At 39.0% G+C, this 15,782-nt stretch overlaps 1 protein-coding gene across 2 annotated transcripts in view; it reads left to right on the forward strand.

The window, feature by feature from the left end:
- CXADR (CXADR cell adhesion molecule) overlaps positions 1 to 15,782 on the forward strand; it is a 54,710-nt gene that overhangs the window by 35,576 nt on the left and 3,352 nt on the right. The window contains exons 5-7 of one of the 2 annotated variants that reach the window (XM_077342423.1): positions 119 to 241; positions 573 to 711; positions 1,861 to 2,047. In XM_077342423.1, coding sequence (XP_077198538.1) covers positions 119 to 241; positions 573 to 711; positions 1,861 to 2,047 — 449 coding nt within the window. Of the gene's footprint in view, positions 1 to 118; positions 242 to 572; positions 712 to 1,860; positions 3,706 to 15,782 lie in introns of those variants that run through there. The other variant, XM_077342422.1, reaches the window with a different exon arrangement.

The following is a 15,782-nucleotide window of genomic DNA, read 5'->3' on the forward strand; positions in this document are numbered from 1 at the left end:
TGTATTTGAGACCTCCCCACACAAGTTTTTTTAAGAATGAATCTTTTTAAAATGTTGATTCTACAAAGCAGTATTGTTTCATAAATTTCTGATCACTATTTTATATATCTTCTTATAGATTCAGATACAGGTGATCTTTTGCTGAAGAACGCTTCCCAGATTCACTCTGGCATGTACACATGTAGAGCTTCCAACAGAGTTGGTACAGATGAATGTTCTCTCGAGCTGAACGTGACCCGTCGTAAGTATTAGAAGATATTGAAGAAGTGCTCAAGCAGTAACAAAGAATTTACCTTGTAATAGCTTGATGGAAATGTAGAAAGTTATTTGTTTTCCTCTACACTAATGGATCATGAAGTTATATGAGAAGTTTTCATTATATATGAAAAGTTTATGAATCTTTAGAAACTTAAATGAAGTGCATGAAAAGTTTATGAATCTTTTGAAGCTTAAATGAAGTGCATGAAAAGTTTATGAATCTTTTGAAGTTCAAACAAAGTGCATGTATTCGTTTTAGGTATGTGAAGAAAAATAAAGCATGTCCAAGTAGTATCTGCCTTATTTGTTTTTAGCTACAAATAGAGCTGGTAGAATTGCTGGAGCAATCATAGGCACTTTGCTGGGTCTCTTGTTACTGGCTTTTTTCATCTTCTGTTGCCTCAAGAAACAAAGAGAGAAGAAATATGAAAAGGAAGTACATCATGATATCAGGTATGTGATTCTGAGTACCTGAGGACATGACCTCATAATTGCAAATGACACTTCAAAAAAAATCTACACATATATGAGCTGTCTATCTTGAGATCTGTTCCCAATCTTATTTTTCTCTCTATTCACTGCCGGGGGAAGGGGAATGACAGTTCAAATTTGCATATAAAAATAAAAAATTAAGGAAACTGCTTAATCTAAAGTTACTAGTATATAGAAATAAAGTAGTTTGGACATGTTTGTAGTATTTGACTTGGGGGTGAGGGAAAATCTCAACCAGTAAAGCTCTTTCTGAGCTAAAGCCAATGTCCAGGAATGTTTTACAACTGGAATCCAGCAAGCTGTTCATGAGAGAGACTTCTGTAAATAAGTAATTATTTTGTTGTTGTCTCTTCAAACATCTAATACTCAGAGAGATCAACAGCCTCCAAATATTCAGGTGTTGTCAAGGATTTTTAATTCCTTATCCTGTACATTTAGGGTTGTCTAATGTCTTATGTATTAGTTAGACACTTTCAAATAAGGCTTTTTATTTTTTATCACTTGGGAGCTCAGGCCTCTTTTTTGAAGGAATTGTCATATTTGTGAAAATATTTTCTAACAACTAAACAGCAGTATTTTGTTGCTGGGAGATGGAGTTCCTCTCTGGCTATTTCAGATAACGGAGTGTGGAATATAGCTGCATACCACAGACAACTATGGAATAGTACTTGTAAACGTTAGTAGCATTATGTGGTCACAGGCCTTCCGCTGTACCCACAGCAGTTGTTTGTGACACTAAAAATATTAAACATGTAAAAACAGACAAATATAAACAATGCCTGCATGCTACCACTTGGCAAAAGTTCCCTGACATTTTGTGGGTCTTTTGGTTGCATTGTGTCCTTAAACAACAACAAAAAGAATCTTTTAAAAATGTGTGGCAGTGTACACCTCTCCTTGATAAAAGGAGGCAATACAAATTACTTTCCCCTCAGCAAAATGTAGATCTCCCATTTTGTGAGACAGTGTAGCATTACTTGTGTTGGATTGAAACTTGTATTAGTATGACACTAAGAACAACATCTGTGTTTTTTGTATATGTGGAAAGGCTCTAAGCTGGGTTTTTATTTAGCTAGTAAACTTACAGATATGCTTTTTTTCCCCCCCCAGAGAGGATGTTCCGCCTCCAAAGAGTCGTGCTTCAACAGCCCGTAGTTATATAGGAAGCAATCGTTCTTCTCTGGGTTCAATGTCTCCTTCCAATATGGATGGGTATGCTAAGACGCAGTACAACAAAGTTCCAAGCGAAGAGTTTGAACGTGCTCCTGTTCAAACCCCAAACTTTCAACCATCAAAGGTAGCTGCACCTAATCTAAGTAGAATGGGAGCTATTCCTGTGATGATTCCAGCACAAAGCAAAGATGGCTCAATTGTATAGTAGGCCATTAATTTAGACCTTCAGCAATTCAGTTCAAGCAGTGATTAACTTGCTCCAGTTCTACACTTTTAAACATAGAATTGATCTTTGAGCATCAACAAGTGTACTTTGGTTCACCAGCTTGGTATTGTATTCTGACCATGTGCACTAAAACCTGAAACTTTTTGAGAAGGATTTGACATCTGTGACTAAGCATGAAACTTAAATTCCAAGTGGGCTGCTTACTAAATGCTTAGAGCTGTGAGTTTTGGTTGATTAGGAGACAACTGTCAACATGAAGTAAGTGGTTTAGTGATTGTAAGTTTTTGAAGTGAATAATTGATCCCTGTTGTAGTGGCTGATATGTAAAAGTCTGGAAAATTTGGCTTTAAATTATTGTAATATAGATTGTAAACTATTTTTTCCTCAAACTTTAATGGTCAGTTGCAGTTAATTAGATATAGTTAACTCTTGATTAATTTTAAAGTGGTTTTAATTGCTTAACCATGTACCAATAGTGATGTTTTCACTTTTTGAAGATGCTAATTTCTTATGACCATGCAGATTATCTACACTTTTTAAACATAAGTTGATATTGTGCTGCTGGTCTTACAAGCATCAACCTATTTCTTTCCTGACTTGATAATAGTAAATGTACATACCTGCACAAAAAGGTATATTTAATTGTTCCTCTGCAAAGAAGAAAAGGCAGGTCTAAACTTAATTGGTGATTTTCTATTCTGCATCATATAAGTAATTTTTTCTTTTTGAAATTGCATTAGGTGCCCTGATATCTATATGTTTACCCACTCAGCCCAAGTGCATACATGGGGTCTGAACTTACATTTTGATTTATATTTTAAAAGGTGTCTCTGTTTATGTGTAGTGTTTAATGTTAATTTTATATGTGTATCTGTTTTGTACAAATGGAAGAAGGGCATTTTGTCCCTTGGCTTTCTTCTTAAAATGTTACAACACTTTTTTCTTCACTGCCTCTTTGCAACAAAATATTTAAATTTATTTCTGCTGGCGTTATATTATTTTTATTACCATTTGTGGGGGTGGGGGGAGAGTCTGGAAGGTCAGTAAGTGAATTCTCTACTTAATATAATTTTGGATGTATCTTTCCTTTATAGCCTGATGATTACCAGGAGTTTGTTTGTAACTTAAAACCTTATTAACATTCCCTTATATTTCATTTCATACAGTATCTCAACTGTAGATGCTTAAACTGGCACAAACATTACAATAATGTTTGTGTATATAATTTACTTTTAGCAAAGTACATAGTCTGGTAATGCATACTTACTCTTCTAATTTAAATATAGTTTATATGTATAGCTTTGAAAAGGTTCGTTAACCCATGTTGCCAATACGTTAGTTCTGATGTGTTTACGTATTAGTATAGCTAGTATTCAGGACCAGGTGTATTATGCAGACTACTTAAGTTCTTTTTCCTGTTTCTGTACTGAACCGGATGCTAAGATTGTAAATAGCTTTTGTATCCTGAAAAGTTTTCTTTTTTACTTTATCTGATGCTGTCGAAGATACCTTTTTCATCTGTGCCTTTCCAATAAACTTTTGTGCTTGATTGTAAATTAAGCTCCTACTATAAAATTTACTGGTGCCTGGCCAATTTCTTAAAGGGTGCTACAAGAGGAAGGTATCACTCTGGAAGCACAGCACTATATGACTTTATTCCATCTTACTTGATTCTGATTCTCCCTGCCAGTGTTTAGGATGTAGTTTAAACTTCTGCATCGTGTCCTGTATTTCAAAATAGATCATTGTTTGCTTGCCTGTGCATTTGATACCCTTTTTAAAATTAAGTCCTCAGTTCCCTAATAGTATCAAACAGACAAATGAATAGGATATGATCTTGTGGCTTTTGAAAGGAGAATAATGATAATAAATATAAATAAGTAATGAAAATATAATAAACTCCTGTGGCTATTTAATATAGTAAGAGTATTGTTTTAATGTGTGTGCCCATTCAAAATTTTACAAAATATATAATGTAAACAACGCATATAATAAAAATGTGTAATGCTACAGCCGTCACAATAATTTCAGCATATTTAATAATGTGTCAACTTGCATGAAAAATATAAATGGGTAAAATGGAAGGGTAGCATGATATGCCTTCAGAACAAGGCTCTTGGGTTTAGCAGGCTTGATGTTGTCTACTTGTTTATAAAAATGCATGGAAATAACAGTAATAAGAACTGACATATCAGATCTATATTTTTAAGGTAAAGACTGATTTGGGACAAACTTTGCTCTAAGCACTTAACTTCTAGACCCTTCTGAATGACTTAAATTTTAGTCTGAAGGACACTGTAGTTATAAAGTTTATAAGATCTCAAAATGACACTTTTGGTAAATAGATTTTCTTTAGGCTTTCTATGCCCATATGCTGTTAGAGGTTTAACGCACCAGAGACCAGGGTAGGGGCACTTTGAATATCTATATACTGTCTTCCAAAAGAACACTGCTACCTCCCAGCTGTGATGCCAGTTATACCAAAATGGTCAATAACTTATGCCATTTCACTGTCTGGACTCCTTATCATGGTTCCGGTTCAGAGTTCTGAAGGCTGAAGTTATAGCACTGGACTTCATAAGCAGATTAAGAGGAGAGAAGAAGAAAAATCTGGTGAAAAGATATATCCTTCATGTTGATAAGTTTTTTACTAAAATTGAGGGGCATTTTAAAAATAAGCATTTGATTCATTTTTAGAGGAGTTAAAAGTGTGGTTACAACATGGACAAATGCATCTGGATACTTTTGTGGCAATTGGAGACTAGATACACATGAAAATGAGGCCTTCGGTGCTGTCATTTTGTTCCAAGATACATATTCCTTGAGCCTTCAGTTATGCAGTGAAAGGGGATATAACATAATAAATTATACAAAAATTTATTTAGTATAGTTGGCACAAGAAGGGCTAGTTTTGAAGGGAGAACTTTCCCAAGATCCATGATTTTTGAATTGCAGAAGAATTCTCCACAGACATTAAGGACAATTGGTGAGCCTTCCTTCTAAGCCTTTGATCTTGCATCTCATTTCCATAAAATGTTGCAGATTATTGGAGAATGATTTTGCAGATTATTGAAGTTAAAAACCCTGAACTACCCTAGTGGGGATAGTGTGCTGAAGGAAACTTGTTTCTAGTTAAAAGTAGCAAGCAGTTGAGTTTAATAAAAAGACCTCAGTGACCCTTTGTAATGTGTGCACAGCACATTAGTTTTAAGTGCAGTTTCATTTAGTGAGTCCAGTAGTTTTAAAAAAAGGTGATTGGATCCCCCACCGCAAGAAGCAGTAGAACAGATCTACATGACCTAATCTGTGGCTTTCAGTAGTGCCACATAGAAAATCTAATATGAGAATTTTATTGTGTTGCTGTTTTGTAATCTGTATTAATTAACATATGTCAAGATAACCCCATTTTAGATATTGACCTTTAATTTACATTGGAAAAATAATGTTCTCTGAAGTGGAAATTTAATACAAAAATAATTTCTACTAAAAGCAGATAAGTTTTAAAAGCATTTTTTTTTTTGCATTCATACCACTTAACTGTTGTGAATGTGCTCATTTGTATTGAACCATCCAGTTGTTTCACTGGAAAGATATTTTTGTTTGCAGAAGTGGAGGCTGTGATTTTCATTAATTTCATCTACTCATTGTAAACCTCCATTTTGCCTCCTGTTCTTAGTGTGTGCTGATCACAGGAACGGTAGCAATAGCAGGAAGAAGTGGGAATGTCCTGCTCTGAGAAGTCCGTGGATAGTTGGATATGTATTATTGTGTTATAATTTATCTCTCCTGAATAGTTTCTCTTCATAGACAACAAAATAAAAGCCTGGAAAGATCATAAGGAACTTCATAGTCCAATGTGTTCGCTGTTGAGAGCTATTAGGCTTCAAGTGTTAGCATGCAACTCAGTTACTAGAGCCATAATGCAGACCTTAAATGATGCATTGATTGGGACTGGCATATGAAGCTAGTTCTATTATATGCAAGTGGGACTTTTTGGGGTTTCTTTATGTAGGATCCCTTTCCAGATAGCATACTGATCTCTGTTAACGCCCCTTTCCATTTTTCATAATTGAGTTTACTGTTTATAACCAGCCTGAAGTTTTATTTTAAGTCAAGGTTTTTTTTTTTATAAGACAAGCACTAAAATGTGTAGGACAATTCTGCATTGCTATAGTTGCATGATTTGTATACTACTTGAAATAAAATGATTAGCAAAAATCATTACTCCGTTGTTTCAGTGCAGTTTTGTGTGTGCTGTTCTGTCCATACTTGGGAGGTGACTTGTGGTGTTATTCTGTTCTCTTCTCTGCTTATCCCTTAAATTGAACTAAATCAAAGATAATAGATTCACCAGAGATCCCAGTACAGTCATTTCTGAACTATGAAGGCTGTAATAAGAGTGTGGTAGGAAAAACTGAAGAGTTAAATGTAGCTTTCATATTTTATATTTTATAAATATTAATTTATATAAGAAATAGCTGTAGCTGATAATGAGTAATTTTTGCAATAATGTTCTTGGATTAATACAAAGAAGAATACAAATTAGATTTGAGAAACACAGCATCCTTAGTGCAGATTACTCAGTATATGGATGGTGATTCTGTCTTGGGATGGGTGCCATGATACGGCATTGTGGAAAAGCGGCATGATTCTGTGCCAGACAAAGAGATACTGGGATGGGCAACAGCTATATTAATGTGTTATATTTCCCATAATGTTGACTTTTCTAGATGACTACTCAGTCCATATCCCAAATATTGGTGGACCCTAAAATTCATCATCGTCCTGCACAGTCCCACAGGGTACTGCGCAGGCTAACCACCAGAAGACTTCTTTAAATTAGATACAGAGCTGGAGGGCTTCCTCCAGTCAAAGTCCTGTAATTGTTTCCTACCTAAGATCATGTGCTATGGGAGGGGCCTCTGTCTTCCTCACTTCTCTTCGCTGTCACTCTCAGAGGATTGTCAAATGTTAGCTCTGCTTTCTTTGTCAAAAATAAACAAACACAAACTCAAGGAGAACACATTTTGTCTTTAGAAATGTGTAACTTGCACTACCAAAATGATGACATCCATGTGGCTCATCTGTCTTGGTGAGAATTGCAACTTGGGGCCATGTGGTGTTTGCCAACAATTCATCCCCAAGGCCCATGCCGTTTGCATGGCCTGCATTAAGGCTACTCTTTGTGAAAGGACCTTCATCCCAATAGCAGCAAAAACATCTTTTCAGGGAGATTGGCTTTTTCAGCTCCAAACCCACCTCAGGAGCATGGCACTCCCTCTGGTGTCTTTGATAGCAGTTCCTAGACTGGATCCACGTTGGAAAGATTCTGGGACACTGGAGGATTTTCCTAAGAGGTCTTTTTTGGAACTCCCCCTTCCGATGAAGCAAAAACTGAAGATTAAACATAAGTATCATCGGTCTGTGTTAAGTGGTCCAAGTTTAGAACTGAAGGTTTCAAAGGAACCTGCACCATCTTTCCCTTCTTCATAATTCGTTAACGGCTAAGTGGGCAGAGAGTGGGCGGGACCAGTCTGGGTGAGGGGCCAATTGGAAGGTGCAAAGTGCCTTCCGATTGGCCCCTCACCAGGACAGACAGCAGTTCTAGCCAATTGGGTGAGGGCACAATCTCAGCCCTCACCAGGACAGGCCAGAAAGTGACGGGAAAGCGGCAGGACACCGTAAGTAAAGAAGGAGGCCTTCCCCTTGGGCCTAGAAGCATACCTGGGGCCTCGAAGAGGAAGGCCATGCTGCCGGGGGGGGGAGCAGGCCTTCCTACTGGCCCTAGAAACGCCGCACCCGGGGGCAGTGCCGCCTCTATGTGTCTGCTGGGTGTCTACGGCAGCGGGGCGGGGGCTTTCAAAGCCCATTCTCATGAACGGACTTTGAATCTAGTTGATTTATAATTCTTCTATTGAATCAAGAGCCCAGTTGGTTTCATGTCCATCTTCACCTAGATAGCATTCCCTGGTGTGTTCTGTGTTCATGTGTGATCTGATTTGCTTGATTAATTGGAATCAGAATGATATTCAAGATCTGTGGTTCTATTATCCTCATCCTGGTCAGTTCCAGCTCCTATCCATCAACGCTGCAATTTCAGGACTGGAAGCACCCTCTGGATTCACATATGTCACGGGGGGGGAGGGGTATTAGGTTCCATCTCAGGTTTATCCTTACTGGACTTCCTGTTCTGAGCTTTAAATGTTGTTTCGAGGAGAAGTGTGTATCTGTAGCGGGTTCTGAGATTCCATCCAAGCCTTTGCCAAATGATGCAGTTGATGATCAAGATCTTGTATCTCCAAATGAGGACTTCAGATTATTTTCAGAACAGATATTGCAAATGGCTCAGCATACAAATAGTGGCTGTTGACAACAAACTAAAGGACAAGGTCCTGGACAATCTTTACCAGACCCTCAGGGTTTGGTTCCTTTTCCTCTGCTTGAAGGTATCTAAGACGTGGACAGATCAATTTGGAAGAAACCCTCTGTTCCAACTACCTCTCATAGAATTGAAAACATCTACAGAGTCCAACAAGAGGGGTGTTCTTTTCTTATAAGCCAGCCAGCTCCCTCATCCTTAATACCTGTAGAAATGTAGTCCAAATATAAATCGACATCACAGCACCCCTGCTGACAGTGAAGGCAGGAAAATAGACACCCTTAGTAGGAACATGTATTCTTCATGTTCTCTGTCTTTGAGAATCCCTATCTACCCGGCCATAATGGCCACATACCAACTCCTGCCATGGGAAAAGACCACTCTATATTTAGAATATTTACCTGAGGCTCAGAAATCTCTAGCAAAAGTGTTCAAGTCAAAAGTCTGGAAGCTGTCTAAACAGCAACTCAATACAAATAAGCATGCAATAGACACTTTGATTTGTGCTATAGCTACTTCCATTATTTTGTATGGGCATGCTTGGCTGTGTTCTACTCCTCTTCCCATGAAACTAGAGTTTGTATGGAAGATCTACCCTTCAAGGGCTATTCTCTGTTCATTAAATGGATGAATTTCTGAGATATATTAAGAAAAATAGACTGCCAAGTCTTTGGGATCTGCCAACCTCAACCTGGGATAATAACCATTATTATCTCAAAGCCCAAACATCCTACTATCAGAGGCCTTTCCAGCTGTATCTTTAGTTAAAGGCTAACCCATAACCTCCTATTTCTAGGGAGTGTGTTTTACTCCAGATCTTGACTTGCACAGCGCAGAATATCCAGCCATCCAAAGAATATGGGCAGGCCCATAAGTTCCTTGTTCTAACATCAGTTTCCAAAAGGGATTGTCACATGTTTTCCTCAGTATACATAACTTCAACATGGTTTCCTTAAATTCTATTTCATAGTAGGTGAATCAGGACTATTGGTTTGTAGTTATGAGCCTCCAAGATACATCCCTTCACATTTCCATTCATCCGGACTTCAGGAAGTTTCTCAGGTTAAAGCATCAAGGGGGGGCTCCCTATTAATATGGAGCATTACCTTTTGGTCTAGCCCCAGTGCTAAGGGTCTTTATGAAGTGCATGGCTGATGTGGTAGCCTACTTTCATTTTAAAGAACCTGGGGCCAGCATACCTAAGAGTCCACCTTTTCCATAATAATCCCCAAGAGCACTAAGATCCTTGAATCTACATCTGTTGAGGGTACCTGGCCTAAAGGAGGTGAAGTTAGCCTTGACTAGGGCCAGGGCCATTACATCTGCCAAGAGAGTTGGAGTGCTTGACATTTTATCCTCAAAGGATTGTCCTCAGGCCTAGATGATATCAAAATTCCTTCTTTCACAAGACTTTAATCTTCCTGCCTTTTTCCCTAATCCCTCCTGCCTAGCTGCAAAAACTGCACACATTATATAAGAGCTTTACTGTATTATATTAAGAGCTATATTATTTGAAAAGAACAGGAGTTTAGGAAAGCCACAGTCATTTGCTATTCTGGTCCTAAAGGTAGGACAGCTTCTCAGACTCTCTAGGTGGATTGTGACGGCTAGCAGGGCAACATATGGCATGTCTCCATGAGTTGTCCAATAGTGCCTATTCCATGATGTTGCAAGCTGCATCTATTACCCAAAAGGATACTCTAGTAGGACATAATTTGTGCAGCAACTTGATTTTTGGCTGACACTTTCATGAAGCACTATGCTGTGGATATCAACACAAAAAAGAGACATTGGTCAGAAGTTCTGTCTTGCGTTCCATCTTTGAGTAATGTGCATTTGCTGAACCCATTTCCCATGTGGGACTGTACAGGACAACAGCAATGAAAAGCAGGTTTACACTTACCTGTAATTGTTCTTCATCTAGTTGTCCCTGTGCAGGCACACATCCGTCCCTCCTGCCCTGCTGTAAGCAAAGATTAAATGGTAATGTATATGAGTTTATGCCAGCAGTTCGAAATCTGAGGGAGCCCTTCCAGAGCATGTGATCATCAGGAAGGAAATGGTTACAGAGTTTCAGGAAGTATGCCAACTGTTCTTTGGCAAGTATGAGGCCAATTTGACATCTTTGGGTGTGAGGATGTTGAACAGGTTTTGTTCTTTAGATTTTGTTCTTTTTTGGGGGGGGGTGATATGGGAAGAGGCAGTCCCATAGATACGAGGGTCTCAGAATATTAAAACTTTAAAGGTAATAACCAACACCTTGAATTTGATCTAGCCTTCAATCTGGAGCCATGTAGCTGGGAGTGCAAAAGATTCTTACATCCACTTGAGTCACTCATGTACAAAAGGAGAGCAGTGTTAGAACTATATGTTCTTTTTTTTAATTCAAAGTTTTTAATTTTATTTTCCAAGATTAAAGATAGTACAATGCAAGTAATCTACATTATTGATACAGAAAGAAAAGAAAAAGATTATGCTCTTCATTTAATACACTTAATACCCCGTTTCAATCCCCTTTTAACTTATTTTCTTAGGTAAATCAGATAAGGGCCCCATTGTTCTTGAAAAGCCTCTTCTCTTCATTTAAGAATATAAGACCCCACATAGCTACAATATTATGGACTTTTACCCAAAGCTTATAAACTTCACGTTTCCACCACATTTTGAAGGAGAAGCCTACTTTGTTACCATCGTTTCAGCATTTGTTTGCATAGTTTTTAACAATTTTAACAGTCATTTCTGGTGTCCCAAAACACCTATGAAACAATTTATACTTAACACAATCTTAGAGCCATCCACATTTCCACTAGGGGAAAAAAAGCCTACTTAGTTGTACGGAAAGAAAAATATATAGGTTGTTAAGTTATATAAGTGTAAGTTATTAATACAAAAAATGGTAAAATAGAGTCTTTATTAGTTACACTTCCTCGATTAGATGTCTCCCAAAAGGAGAGCAGTGTTAGAACTATATGGATGCAAACTTACAAGATCTGGATGTAGAAAGAACTGCATCCTGTAGCTGTAGGATTATCTCTGTGGTTTTTGTGCATGCACAATGGTACATAACACACAAAATATCCCTTTAAAAGCTCCCAATTATTTCCAAGGCAAAGCAGGCAGTTGTCTTTGACAATTTACTTCTAGACCTGGTGAATCCAGAAATACCCTTCTGCTCAAAACATGCCTGTGGGGTGCCAGAAATCTTAGATCCAAATGTGCACTTTAAATCGGTTATCTGATAGTCTTAATGGTGTATTTTATTTAAATTATAGTGAGTTCCTAAGAGTTAGATGCTGCTGAATCCATTGAAGTGAATTGGCTTATAAAGGTGTAACTTGTTTATTATCAAAGTGTTAAACTACAGGTTTAGATGTAGAAACTTGTGGGTTGATCTCCACTTATGAAATAGACATTAAATGTCTACCTCTTCCTTCTGCACACAAAGTTTCTCAGGGTTGATGACTCCTCAGAGTAGTGTGGACTGCAATGGAAAGGTGAAATCAGTTCAAATGTCCTGGGGTGTGTAGAGGAGCGGTTTCTGCTTACACATGGAACAAGGGAGGACTTGGACATATATGGCTGACAGAATGCTAAACCTGAGTATCTAATTTAAAATTAGATTTAAAGGAGAAATCCATGTTGTTGCTTCTCATAAGTGTACTTCATATTTAGCCAGCAAGGAGTTGAAGTTGTGTCAGTTGCTCACCTTTTATTCAAGGGTTTATTATATGTTGGATTCTGCTCTAGGTCTTCGTACAAAAAGGGAGACAGTGACCTATTTCAAACAAGGAAAAAAATTACTTAGTTCAGTTCAGTCTTTGTTATGTCTCACAAACTATTCAAAAGCAGAGCAAAACAACAAGTGGTATAAAAATAATTATCCACACAAAACTAATATCCACATATATCAGTTGTCCTGCCATACTTAACATTTGAAAGGTGGGTAGGTTATGCACTGTATATTAGCCCATGTTTTCATAGAGCACAGAACATCACAGAAACAGTAGTTCTTTGGTCGACCCCTGGCAATAAGATTTTGAGAGTTTCCTGCTCTGAGCACATTTTCTTCTTGGCCAACAGAGATTCCAGTAAATTGAAGCATTCCTGAATGTAGGATCTCCAGTAAAAAAGATGAGCTTATGTCTTAACCGTGTTAACAGAGCAAGGTCAAAATCTACAATTAGATGGAATGATGATGTGTGTGTTTGTTTTTAAATCTACCTAGTATTTATTTGTTTATTTGTTACTTTGTTAATTTATTTGGATTTTATACCACCCTTCCCTACGGTTCTGGGCAGTTTACATAGAACGTTGTACAAATTTATGTCGGACATTATAACAATGTCAGGTAACAATCATAACATAGCATGAACAACACTGACGTATCCCTGGGGAGATCAAATTGTTCAGTCACGGAAGGGGCATCTGAGGGGGGAGAACCGGCATATGTTTTGAGTTGGTCATCCTCAAGCAAATGCCTGGTGAAGGAGCTCCCTTTTGCAGGCCCTGCATTATTGTGGAAGTTCAGGCAGGGCTGTGATCTCCTCAGGGAGCTCGTTCCACCAGGTGGGGGTGAGGACCAAGAAGGCTCTGGACCCTGTTGAGGTCTGGCATGCTTCTTTGGGGCCAGGGATCCGCAGCCAGTTGGAGGTGGCGGACTGTAAGGCTCTTTTGGGGGTATAGGCAGGGAAGCGGTCTCTCAAATACACTGGGACAAGACAACATATGGCCTTAAAGGTGATTACCAAAACCTTACGCTTAAACTGGAATTCAACTGGGAGCCAACCGAGTTGTCAGCGTACCGGCCGGATGTGGGATCTCCACAATGTTTTAGTGAGAATCCTGGCCGCAACATTCTGTATGAGTTATAGTTTCCGGATCAAGGATAAGGGTAGGCCTGCATAGAGCGAGTTGCAGAAGTCCAGTCTAGAGGTGACCATCACATGGATCACTGTGGCTAGGTGTGCTGGGGTCAGGTAGGGCCCTAGTAGTTTGGCTTGGCAGAGGTGGTAAAATGCCAGCCGCACTACCTTTGTGACCTGGGCTTCCATTGTAAGGGAAGCATCCAGGATCACGCTTAGGTTCCTGGCGGAGTGCATCTAGGGTGGGCAGATGCGCTTCCTCCCATATTACCTTCCTACCTAACCACAGGATCTCCGTCTTTGCAGGGGTGAGCTTTGAACGAGTCTGCTTGATCCATTTCGTCACTGCTTCCAAACATCTGGCTGCCCCCCCCCCTTGGCTGCCATATCAGGGTACAGGGACAAGCCTCCATAAAGCCTGACAAGGTGGGGGAAAGAGCCAGGGTGGGGGAAAGAGCCTGCAAACAGCTCCTCCAGTGGGGGATGCCACTTGCCAGTTTTTTTTAAACTCCCCCACACACTGTGCTGTCAGGGTGCATGTAGAAAATTGCAGGGTGCATGGGGGAAAAAAGGGTGGCATAGGATGGGGATGGAGCCAGCAAATGGCTTTCCAAATCTCCCAAGCAGGGAGAAGGCTTCCTAGCACCTGTTGCATTTCAGCACACAAGAGGCTTCACTGCTAGTTCATTCTATAAAGGGCAGAATAAAAAGAATTGGCTTAAAAGGTGTTTTTGGTGCACATGGTGTTTTTCAAACACATGGTGTTTTCCAAAGGTTTTAAAAGGTTCACATGGTGTTTTCCACAATTAATGCTTCAGGCTGGGAACCAGGCCTAGGGTTCACAGTCTAGCTCTACTAGCTCCAGTTGTGCACTGAAGCAAAACAAACAAAAAAAGCTGCTTTGCTTTATAAAAATGCAGCCTGACAGGTACCTGCTTTTAGAATGGTGTGGCCTGAATAAAATATTAAACAAATGCTTGACCAGTGTGGTATGGTTAATTTCTCTCCCCCCCCTCCTTTCTCAGCCCTATGTGTTGGTTCATAGCAGCTGTATTTCGAAACTTCTGAATGATGTTATATTTGTTAATTCTGCACATACAGATGTGCACCTCTGAATTCTTTAATTGGTTTGTGTATTTGGTATTTTGCAAGTCAAGAATAGTTTTAGATATTGCTGAGGAGAAAAGATACCATTGAGAGGGAGGAGATCTTGAGAGAAGATTCACGATAGCCTCATTTGGGGGAGTTGCTTCCTCCCTAGAATGTCAGACTACACATGATTATTCCCCATATGCAGTTCCCATTATTACAAGGCATAAAATAAAGTAACCAGAAGTGCTTCTAGCAGATTCTAGAACTCTTAAATACTTGCAGCCCTGACCTGGATAGCCTAGGCAAATCCAATCAAGCCAAGGTTGAGTGCTAGCATTTGGATGCAACACTTTCAAGGAATGATAGGGTCATGGTGTGGAGGCAGGCAATGGCAACCACCACCAAAGCCCTCTTGCCTGGCTGCCAAGTAATCCAAGGATCTCCTGGCTACACTATGCACGCTATTTCACAAATAAATACTTGGAGCTGTATTATTTAGATAGAAGCATGGTTGCTGCAGGTTCAATTCAGAAAGTTATTTTGGTTGTATGTCATTAGAATTTCCAGAATCTTTAGCATCCTTCATGAGCTATATTGGAATCAGAACTGGTTCCATAATTTTATGAGTGAATTATCGTTGGCAACAAAGGCTCTTTGATAGCATTTCCCGTTAGCTTGAGTGCTGTGTTCATGCAGTCTGCTTTAAGATCTGCTGAGCCAAGCAATAAACTCTCAGGATATGAACGACTGACTACCGTGTCAGGTCAACATAAACCATAGTATTATGTCAGCACAGAACAAAATTGTACCAATGCAGATGCCAAGGACCTCGGAATAAGTGAGCACCAAAAAAATCCCATGCTGAAATACTAGTTGACCCTTAAAATAAAGCTATTTATCATAACCCTTCTACATGCCATTAAGGTATGATTGTTCAGCTTCCTGTTCTAATGTCTTTTGATATCAGGGAAATAAGGCCTTTGAAGAAAAGTCTCATTAAAAAAAATTGGGGTAGATCCTGTGGATCTGCTCTACTTGTGGCAGAGCTTTGCTCTTGCAAGGAGACCCGCACTACCAAAACAGCCTTTTGTATCAAGGGAAAAGTTCATTACATCAGAAGAAAGTGTCACCCCTAAAATAATGGGATCCGAGTCACCAGTAAAATGCTCCTCATTTCTAGAATTTCCCCATTTTCTAACATCTGATGTTTCTCAGTGTTTGCTTATATATCAAAGGCATATCTGTAGCAGTACAACAACACATTATTAAAATAGAATTGGATAGAATAGGATAGAACTAT

Source organism: Paroedura picta, chromosome 6 (genome assembly GCF_049243985.1).
Source record: "Paroedura picta isolate Pp20150507F chromosome 6, Ppicta_v3.0, whole genome shotgun sequence".
Classification (NCBI taxonomy): domain Eukaryota; kingdom Metazoa; phylum Chordata; class Lepidosauria; order Squamata; family Gekkonidae; genus Paroedura; species Paroedura picta.